At 39.6% G+C, this 11,171-nt stretch overlaps 1 protein-coding gene across 1 annotated transcript; it reads left to right on the top strand.

Annotated features, from left to right (window-relative positions):
* Positions 1-249: 249 nt before the first annotated feature.
* Positions 250-10,865, top strand: MRPL1 (mitochondrial ribosomal protein L1; the record flags this gene model as incomplete). Its single annotated transcript, XM_008940642.1, has 7 exons — positions 250-493; positions 1,071-1,154; positions 2,261-2,332; positions 2,539-2,650; positions 4,063-4,163; positions 9,699-9,780; positions 10,735-10,865. Coding segments are annotated over 7 exons (826 nt in total), but the record flags the coding sequence as incomplete, so codon positions are not given.
* Positions 10,866-11,171: the final 306 nt, after the last annotated feature.

The following is an 11,171-nucleotide window of genomic DNA, read 5'->3' as shown; positions in this document are numbered from 1 at the left end:
CACAAATGTGGTTGTGTTGTTTGAGGAGCTTAATTATCTTCAGGGCTTTTGAGTTCTGAATGTTTCATTTCTGTCTTAGCCACCTGGGATAAGAAACTGGGATGAGTTTAGGGATGCCGCTCATCTTTGTGTAGAACCTTCCTCGTTAACTTATTACTTAAGTGATACATGACAATATCTCCTTTTTTCTCTTGCAACATGTGCTAAACTCTTCAGTTAATCATCTAAAAACACTTTTATTTGTCTTAGAACTGTGAAAAAGGGTTCACAAAGGACCAAGCAGGAAGAAAAAAAAAAGAAACAAGTGGCATGGAGGCGACCACTCATGAGCAAGCCTGTGGATGATGTGTACTTAACGTGGCATTACCAGCGGCCATCCTATGATTTGGAGGTGGCTGTGGGTATGCTAAAGAAATTTCAGGAGCTGGACTTCACTTACCCGAAGCAGTACGTCTACATTAATGTATTCCTAGATATGGCACTAGAGAAGAAGGTACGTTGGAAGTGGGAGTTGTGATTTTTCTTGTTTTGTTTTAAAATGGGAAGACTCACCTTGTTTTGGTGTTTTCTTAATAAAGGTCTTTGAAAGTATCCTATTGCTTGTTTGGCTGTGAGCTTGTTGATTTAAAAGTGTCTAGCCCAGTTGAATTTTCCCCTAAAACTCCTTCTGCTTCTCCCATGAGTAGAAAACAGGCCACTTCAGAAGGGATTCTTCGTGTGTTTAACTTTATATGCCTTTGGATGCAACTTCAACACTTCAGTGGTGGTTGCTGCCCATGCCTGAGCCTGGGAACTATCCTAAACTGGAGTCACTGATCCCAGCCCCTTTGCAGGATCATTAATTCATACAGCATCATTAATTCATGTCTCAAGTTTTAAATTTGAGTATATGCTGGCCACAAAAAAAGCTGTCAAAACTTATGCATCATGCTCGTTTGTTACAATCCCTCTGCAAGGAAGTTGTGGGTACGGTGGCTGTGCAGAGGACTAACTCCACATGATTGTATAACTTGCCCTTAAGTCATGATTTCTTTCTTTTTTCTTGTTATACTGTTTTTCTTTCTTATTAGAAAAAAGTGGAGCCGTTTGCAAGCACAGTTCTTCTTCCGTATCGATTTTCAGATGAAACAAAGAAGGTCTTGGTTTTCACAGAGGTGGGTGAGCCTGAGTTCGTTGCTTTGTGTTCTAGTATCTAGTGTGATCTTACTACACAACTAGTTCCCATTAAAGTACTACTCCTTTTACTGAGAAGACTCTGAATGCTTTTTAGAACTCTTGACTGTCTAAGATTTGTCTTTGGCAGTATTTTAATATATTACCATGCATCTTAGGGGCTTTCCTTCCTCTTCATAGGTTTATGTATATAGAGAGTATCCTGAAATGCAGGTAGGGAATATCTGCATAGCTGTGGCTAAGGCAGAGAGGATTAAAAAACAGTTCTAGAGTAAAACCTTTTTGTGGTGCAGGCAGAGGGTTTGGTGTAGCAGCCATATCCAACTGTGCTGTCTTAAGCCTCTGGGTGCAGATCAGACATAGGTGTTAGAGTCACTTCTGATGTAACAGAATGCCTTAGGGGGAAGAATAGAAAGTAACTTCTTTAAAACACTCAAGAACTTAGTAGCTCTCTGCCCCACACTGTTTGTCTCCTCTCCTGGGAGTTCACTAGTGTGAAATGGTGTGTAGAGCGGTTGTAGCATCTGAGTAGTTGTAGCTTTCATGAATATCTGCTTGTATCAGAAGCCCGAGCTGAAGTTTTACAAAACTGATGCCTTTTTACCTTTCCATATTTCAGACTACTAAAAGGGAACCCTTGCAGAGGCCAGATGAGCTTAACTTCTAAAAGCTCTTTGAAGCCAAAGCGTGTTAGCACTTTTGGCAGTTCAGTAGCCTTATTTTACTGTTTAATAGCATGTTCTGTGCCTGTATGAAGCTTAGAGTAAGATGTTGGCTCCATCCAGTGGAGGTTCATTGTAGTTACTGGGGGATGGAGGTGGGACAGAAAGGACTTCTGATAATCAGGAGCTCCTCAGCAAATGGGGTGGGCTTTTGTTTTTCTCCAGTAGAAGCTGACTAAGACTATTGCTTTTTATTGGTACCTGGCATGAAGTGGAGTTGCTGCTCCTATATTACGTCACCAGCATTAGCTGGTTTTGGTCTTTGATTACCTTAAACCATTCCAAATAAATCACCTACTCGGTGCTGATGGTACAGAATCATTTGTAGTAAAGGTGTTACTCATTTTTTTGTTTTTGTTTCACAGAATGAGCAAGAAGCTGAAATAGCTCGAGAGAATGGAGCTGCTGTTGTGGGAGGAGTTGAATTAGTCAAATGGGTATTTATTTTATTAAGATTTATATAACTATCTGAACTTTAACAGCAACTGGGGAGCAAGGAGCAAGAAACCTCACATCCAGTAAACTCTGGCTTGCAGCTAGCAGTCAGTACAAAGAGTGGAAGGTTTCTGTGCTCAGGCATGCTTGTGGGTCAGCTCATTTACTGAGATAATTTGTGTTCTTAAATATATTGCTTTTATTGCAGATTTTGGAAGATGAAATCCAAGTGGACTTCTATGTAGCTGTTCCTGCAATAATGCCTAAGCTAATACCATTAAGAAACAAGCTAAGACGAAAATACCCAAACACAAAAAGAAGTAAGAAGCAATTCTTTTTTAGATATCTCAGATACCGAATAAGATGTTTGGAGGTGACACAAACTTTTTTGCTTAGGAGTGTTAGACTGTGACTGAACAGCTTGTTTTGTCTTAAGATATGAATAGTTTTAGGAATCTAGAACTGTTCTTTTCTCCTACCACAGGGAAATATCGGGTTAGAATCAAGGTAAAATTGCCTACTAGTTGCTCCTATGCTTGTTAGTCCTGATGAACCATAACAGTATTGTGAAGTTTCCAAGGAAAACGAAAACAACTTGGGGGAAAAAAAAGCACACTGACGTAGTTGTGTGGTTGAGCTGTTGTGCAGTGGTTTGTATCCCAGCTTCTTGACTGCCACCGCTGCTTCTGCCTGCTCTTTACCACTCAACAACAGTTTTCTGCTTTTGCTTAGTATAGCCTACTCCCTTACCTGTGTGGGCTCTCCTGTTTCATAATGCTCAAGACAATTCTCCTTCAGGTCAAGTTTTCCCAGCAACAAATGTCAGTCTCTCAATGCTTTTGTCAACCCTTGCTCACTGACTTTTATTTTAGCCATATTTCAGGAATCTAATTCAAAGATGAAGAAAGCAAAAGGGATGTTTTTTAAACATAGAGCCAGTGCCAGCTGTGTGAAACACTGAGTTTGAACCATGTCTCTTGCCTCCCTTTCCCAGCAGCTGTCTTGATGTTTTCCAGGCTGCAGGAAGTGTTTTAAGCTTTTAAACATTGAGACAAACCCATTAACGTGTCCAGAGCATTCCAACAGAGAATACAACTCCAGATACTTTTTGGAACCAATGAAAACTATATAATGCCATTATGAACTTGGTTTGTAGCTTATCCAGAGCTGTTTTCTCCTGGAGCTGTCTGTAGATGTGTGGGAGAGGTAATGCTTGTATTTGAAGCAGCTGAGTGACGGTGAAAATGGGTCAAGTGAGCCTTTGCAGCTGAGATAAGAAACACCTGTATTGACTTGTGGCAATAGCTGGACTGGGCTGGTGTGTTCCATGTAGGGTCTGACCTTGCTAATGTATAGCTGTAGATTTTGTTTTCAAGGAAGACTTGGGGCTTGTTCTAAACCTAACTCGGAAGGTTTTTGCTTTCAGGCTGCTCTAATTGCAATAGATAATGAAAGTTTTGGTTTAGATACTCGTGAACAAGTTCTTTATTTGAAGTGAAGGCTTTGTAAGGTTTTCTACTGTTGTAGATAAGCCTACTGATTAATGAAGGAGGAAAGACCAAAATGATTTACGCGTTATGTGTGAGGACACCATTGTCTTGTTTGTGAAACTGCCTTTGTGATTGGAATTTAAGTGCCTTCATGGGAAGATGGAAATCTCTCTTTACTAATAACCCACTTACTCACACTAATAAGCATTACTCAAACAACTCTTTTTTTTTTTTTTTATCAGATTCCATGGGCCATGATATTCCCAAAATGCTGCAGCTCTTCAGAGAAGGCCTTGAGTACGAAGTAGAAGACGAGAATCTGATCAAGACAAGAATAGCAAGAGTAAGTTGTATACAGAGCTCCTAAATTTTCCTCTGCTGAGCAAAACTGGCCAGTATTGAAGAGGTGGAAAAACATGTTTTTAATCTGTATGTTCCTAAGATTCTTAACCATGTTCTTCAACTGCCCTGTGAAGTCAATGGCACTCTTAATATTTGTTGTGTGACATGCAGCTGTTGTGAGCCCTGTGTGTTGTTAATGTGTCTGGTCATAGAAGGTGGCTCTGCTAAAACTTGGGAGCAAGGCATTCCTTATGCTGAGATATCAAGGATGCTGAGAATTCAATCTGTATTTGCCACTATATTAGCAAGGGATTGTCACAAAGAGCAAAATAGGATGAAAAAAAGTGCTATTCCTCGGATTACGTTTTAACCCAAGCTTCCCATTCCTCAGCACTCTTCTGCGGAAAGAATAAAGCTTATGTGATTTTTTTTTTTTTTTTTTTCAAGTAAATAAACTGTGGGTTGTAGGTCTGTAGCCTATGCACAGGTGGATCAAAAAGTATGTGTTTTAACCTAATAATGAAAGGCTCATTTAATTTTGATAACTTTCATTCCAGACCGGAGCAAAAAGCAGGAGCTGTTTGTCTTAAATGTAAAATATGAAATGAATTTGTGCATTGCTGTCATATAAGAAATTGAGTTGTATAAAAGTATCTCTTGTCGGGGGGAGGCTTCTTAATGTATTTTTATTAATATGTTTAATTTTTATTTAAATCTTATTTTCCCTTGCTTCTGTGTGGGTTTTTTGGCTTTCTTTCTGTTTTGTCTATTTGTAGTCCTGCCCGCTATTTTCTTTTATTTAAGTGATAATAGTATGGAAAGGAAGTGTGCAAGCTGTCTAATCCCTGGAGCTTTGTGTGGAGGTGAAGATAAGCAAGTTTATTATGTGGGTGTCACAGGATAAGAAAGACATTGAGGGGCTGGTGCATGTCCAGAGAAGGGCAACGAAGCTGGAGAGGGGTCTGGGGAACATGTCTCATGAGGAGTGGCTGAGGGAACTGGGTTTGTTTAGTCTGGGTAAGAGGAGACTGAGGGGGGACCTTATTGTCCTTCTGAAAGGAGGTTGGAGTGAGGGAGGTGGGTGTTGGCCTCAAGTAACCAGTGATAGGATGAGAGGAAATGGGCTGGAGTTGTACCAGGGGTGGTTTAGATTAGAAATGAGGAAGAATTTCTTTCCTGGCAGAGTGGTGAGGCATTGGACCAGGCTGCCAAGGGAGGTGGTGGAGTCACCATCCTTGGAGAGGGGTTCAGAAAACTTGTGGATGTGGCACTTGGGGACATAGTTTAGTGGTCATGGAAGTGTTGGGTTGACGGTTGCTCTTGATGATCTTAGAGCAACCTTAATGTTTCTATGATTATAAGTGCACCACGAGAATTGAAGTGATTCTGTTTATTCTGGCTGGCTGCTCTGTTGTGTGTGAATGTCAAGGGCTTACTCCTCTGTGATACTGAAAACTGTGGATCTTGGGACTATTCTGATGAAGTGTTACATGTTACACTTTGATACAGGCAGCAAGTATCTTTAGATGTTTGTAAATTTGACTGTGTAAGACTCCTTGAATCAGTAGATCGGTTCCCAATTCTTGTGACTGTATTCTTTAATTTCTTCTTTGAAATGCTTAAACCTTACTATTTTGCACTGTAAATCAGCCTAAAATATACCTGCAAATTAAACTTAAACTTACTGTGTAACTGCACACGCTCTGTCACACAGTTGTGTGGTGAGTTGTGTGCAGAGGGATGACTCTGTGGTTGTGGCTGGCGTAAAACGTCTCCACCCTCTATAGCTACTCTCTGTACCTGACCTGGTTTTCCTCCCCTCTGTGCAGTGGTGCCAGGAGGAAATGCAGTGCAGGCAAAGCTCTGAGAGTCTTCAGTATTTGAAGGTATCTGCTCACCACTAAATCAAGAGCTTTTTACATTTAAATCTTCTCAGTGAGAAAACAGTAATTAATGAATTACACAGAACCGTGATGATCTGTTGCTGTATCCCAGACAGTGGTGTAGATGTTTCTGTGAGTCTGCCAAGCTGGCGTTTCTCAAAGAGATGGTTTCCCTCTAGTGCTGCTGTCTGGTGTTGCCTGTTACATCAAGCCACTGGCCATAACTGAACTAATGCTCTGCTCCCACAGATGTCAGTGGCCTCAGTGGTGTTTTCTTAGCAGTAATTGAGAAGCCTTCAAAAAGCCCAGAAGTTGGCAGCAGGCAAGTTTAATTAGTAGACTGGATGTTGTGAACCTGAGAACGTAAAATGTTCTTTTAAGACATAGATCTTAAAGCATAGGGGAGACAAATAAGGAGGTTTGAGATATCTCCTTCAAAATCAACCTATCTGCAGAGGGCAGCTTCAAGTCTGTTGTGTGTTTGTTTTTTTTTTGATTAGGGTTTTGCCTTCAGTATTGAGTCCAGACAGGGTGCTGTCAATCACAACAGCATTCTTTTTCCCAAGTTGGAGCTGTCTCTAGAAAAACGAGTCTAAATGTGACACCAGGAAGGTATTTTTGGTGCATCCTCTTGTCTGTGCAGAGGGCTGCCTGGGAAATGACGCCTTTGCAGGTCAGAGTGAGATGGCTTCAGAAGGTGAGACTTCAAGGTTTGCTAAGAAGGATGTGTTTTCTAGGATGGGCCGTGTTTATGGGAGCACTGTTTTATTTGCAGGGTTTGAAATATGGATAGATGTTTACTGAACCAGAGGGCCCTCAAACTTGGTACCCCAAGATATCCCATGGAAGGGCTTGCCTGTCTGCAATGCTATTTCTCAATGGTTCCAACTTTTGACAAGACCAGGATGAGAGAGATTCAGTTTTCAATTATGTGTCTTGCTGCTGAAGGTGTTTTAAGTCCTTATGGTATGTGTTGGACTGTGTGTACCTGAAGAATGTCTTCCTAGTAGTCTTGTGCTGGCAAAAGTCCTGAGTCTGGAAATAAACAGCACCAAGGATGTGGAAAAAGTTGTAGTGAGTTAAGCCAGGAGCAGGAAATAATAGAATGTAGGTACAGAAAAGATAAATGATTTTCCTTCCTGCAGATTGCATGAGGCTGCTACCTCAGGATTGCATCTGCTTTGACCGCCAGGATGAGAAAATGCTATTTGCACAGTCCATGTTATAATAGGCACAGAAATCTGGTTTTTTTTCCTCTTTTTTTCTGACCTTCTCCAGAAAGTTCATAACTGAAAAGTAACCTGTGAAAGCAAGGCAACACAAAATAAACCCATGCTTTTTTCTTCTTGATACTGTCAGCCCTCCAAATGTCTTTGCAAATGGTGCAGAAGAGTTGCTCTACCACATTTGTCAATGCTTACCTGTTGGTTCAGAGGCTTTCTTTTTGTTCCTGAAAGCAGAAGGGTGAGTTTCTGCCTGCCATATGTAATGAAAGATGCTTCATGTCCCAAAATAATGGCCAAGGGGAGTTGTTGCATCATGCTTGTGCAATGCTGAATATTAATAGGTGATTTCCCTCTACGCAGCAGAGTGATTGGGAAGCCCTTTTAAAGATAACTACAATGTAAGTTATTTAAAAAAAAAAAGAATAAATAACTTCTCTGAATCTTTTTACAGCACTTTGTGCTTCCCTAGAGAGGTGTCCGAAACTTTGAACAATAGAATAGGCAACAATTAATTTCTGTCTTATGACTGTAGTATATACTGTCATTCTTGAGGGTACTTTGTGGTTAGGTTCTACTTACACAGTGTGGACTGGAAATTGGTTTATAGTTGCTCCCTCTGCAGGCAGCGTCTTTCTTCAGACCCTAGAGATCTTTAGCTGTCCCTGAAGTCCATGTGAACAGAGCAGCCTGCACAGCCTTCAAGACTTGGTCCAGAGTACTTCTGGCAGTTTGGCCAAGGTTTGAAGAAAACTGAATATTTAAGTGCTGATACACAATGACTGTGTGTACATGAGGACTTGCTGTGGAATTCTTATTTGGAAGCTGGCCTATTTGGATGTGGAAGTGATTTTGAAATACTTGGAACCCTCTGAGCATTACCTGTCTTCATTATGGAGCTGTTGGTATCTGAAGTGAATGATGGTGTGTGATCTTTTGGGATGTGTGATGTCTGACTGAACACAAGTCACTGTCCTTTTGTCCTGTCTTAACAAATCCAAAATGTTATTTGCATTTTGAGATGATTCTCATAATACGTTGAACTTCTAAATTTTTGTAAGAAGTTGTAATGGTGTTTAGAGCAACTTGCCAATTCCATCTCTTCTGCTTCCAATCTTGGTTAAAGATGATAAATGCCAAGCAGCTGAGGAAAATTGTACAGCTGAGGGTTCACTTAAGACTGAAATAAATGTAAGGTTTGGAAGCAAATGCTGTGTGAAACTTCTTTTGCACTATAATTTCTAATTAGTTGTTATTAATGAATTGTTTTGTTTAGATCTGAGTATTCCTCTATTTTCCATTTTATACAACGTGATGAGTCTGTCAGCAAAGTGCTCAGCATTAATAAATTAACAGATGTAAAATTCCATTTATGAATGATTAAGCACGTTGTAATGACTGTAACAATGATAAAGACAAATGTGTTCTGGCCTCTGTAGCAGAGGAGCTGCGTTTGGATTGTAAGTCTGCCAGAAGAGCATAAAGAGGTATTAATGGACCAGATCTGGGAGGAGAGTAGTAGAGCATAACAGTATTTCTGCTGCCATGTGATGCATACACTTACAGATAAGTGAGATATTAATAAAATCTGCTCATGTTACCTTGAGAGGCAACAGAAAGGAAGAGGGGACCCCAGTGGTACCTGTACACTCCCCTGAAGCAGAGTTAATTCAGTGAGAAAAAGGCTATTTATTGTTCATAGCTGCAACTGCTCGTAAAAACTTGATTTTTCATCGAGATAAAGATATGTGGATGGTATGGTTCAGACCAGACAGTGAATTAAATGAAGCACAGCAAGACACTGCTGCAGCTGAACATGAAATCTGAGAAATATATATGAAGCTTTCCAAGAGCTTCAGTTGGGTGAGGGCATAGGGCAGAACAAAGGAGCCATCAGTCCACTCCAAAAAGGGTAGATGCAGACCTGGTGTATGTTCAGAGCTCAATGCTTCCACATATTTGATGTATAAAGCAAAAATTCCATGGAATATTTTAAAATGGGAAAAAAAAGGGGAAGAAACTATAATTAGAAAATACTTGATTTTGTTCTGTTAAAATTCTGTTCTAGATGTTTGTGTTTCTTGATTTTTTTTTTGTGGTCTTTGGCTACTTTTTTTTGGGAAAATACTTGTAGATATATTGGGCTTTAAGACTTTTTACACCTTCGAGGCTGTATGTTTTTTCAGAGCCATGGGAATTTAATGTCATGAGTGAAACAGAGAAGAATGCTGAGTGGATAACCATGTATCCAATTCACTTGGAGCAAGTAGTATTTTATAAGGCTGTTAATGGGATTTGTAACTCCTTAACAGGAAACATGGAGAAACAAAACTTATCTAAATGTAGAATGAACATGTACCCAGTGCTTTCGTATTTATTAATCCAACCTTTAAGTATCACCTTGGCTAACTTGGTGTTACCCTTTTTCAGCTGGATATGCCTACTGAGCAGATAGTTGCCAATCTGAAAACAGTTATCAATGATATCTGCAGATTCAAGCCATCCACTTATGGTAAGCAGCCCTTTTTGTAATGGGATATTTGAAGTTACAGGAAAAAAAAAAAAAAAAAAAAAATTAAGAAATGAGTGTTCTTTACCAAGCTGGTCTGCCTTGTGGCACGAGGAGGCAGCTATTAAGAATAGATGTTAGTTACTTGCATAAGTTAACATCTCATCTGATTAGCTACCTTTTTTATTACCAAGATATTTTTTAAATTTCTGCTGCTCAGAGGAAAAAGCTGTTAATCCTTTTCTTTAATTCCTTAGTGAAAGGATCAGGTGACAGAGGAGTAAAGGTGTGAATTCTGCATGGTGCTCCTGCAGGTTCTGCTTGCTGTTGTGAGCAGCTAGTACACTATCTGCTCTTTGTCATAATGAAGTAAACTTCAAACAAATGTCATCTGCTTCGCTGGAGTAGAAATGGTGATTTATGAACATAATTTTATGGAAGGATAGCCTTGTTTAAGCTAAGTCCACAACTTTTTATATTAGTATTGGCTTAATGTATGCAGAAAGAATCATCTTGAATCTTTTCCTGTGATGCCGTTGATAGTAATTACTGTACAGAGAACAGCCTACGTAGAGCCAAGTACTCATCCATTTAGAGGCATCTCAGCCCAAATAACAAATACAAAGGGTTGGTTGACTTGAAATATAAATAAATAGAAGCAGAAAGTGGTGGTATTTTTGTCCTTAGTTAGGTTATATGTGAACTACACCAACCTAGTTAAGTAAGGGTAAGCTCTTCTGGTCTTAGTAGAATTTCTACTGATTTTATGGTAGCAAGCTTTGTGGTGGGTCTCTTTGTGGATTCATTCAAATGATTTGCCATTTGTAGGAAACGAACCTGATAATTAACTTGTCTTGACTCCATCATTGTAAAGACATGGTATAGGTTTCGTACTAAGGTGAATCAGCCTGGAGACATGAAAAACAGTGTGACCAAATCAGTGGTGGTGTTTTCCAGATCCTATTGTGCAGAAGTTGGTTATCAGATCTTCAACCAGTGAAGGTTTGCTATTGAACCTTGATGGAGTTCTACCTCAAGTGGAGAAAGCAGAAGAAAAAAGTGCAGAAGATGAAGAAAAAAGTGCAGAAGATGAAATAAAAAATGCAGGAGATGAAGAAAAACATGTCCAATAATCTTTTAGTATCTGATGTCTTTCCTTGTAGATTTGATCATCAAGCTTGGGAAGAAAATGGTGTAATTCAGATCATGCTTTATGAAAAGACAAAAATAAATCTAACCTGTGAATTTTGCTTGTAAATTCTGTGTAACAAGAAACATTGTCACAAACAGGAGCCTGTTGTCAAAATCTGAAGACGTTTCCAGTTCCTTTTGCCGTTAGCTGAGAGCTCCCTAATTTGTGTGTGTTTTTTTCATTGTATGTGATAGTTTTTACT

This window comes from Merops nubicus, unplaced genomic scaffold, assembly GCF_000691845.1.
Source record: "Merops nubicus isolate BGI_N331 unplaced genomic scaffold, ASM69184v1 scaffold40375, whole genome shotgun sequence".
NCBI lineage: Eukaryota > Metazoa > Chordata > Aves > Coraciiformes > Meropidae > Merops > Merops nubicus.
The sequence above is the reverse complement of the archived record's forward strand: the minus strand, read 5'-3'. Positions and strand labels throughout refer to the sequence as shown.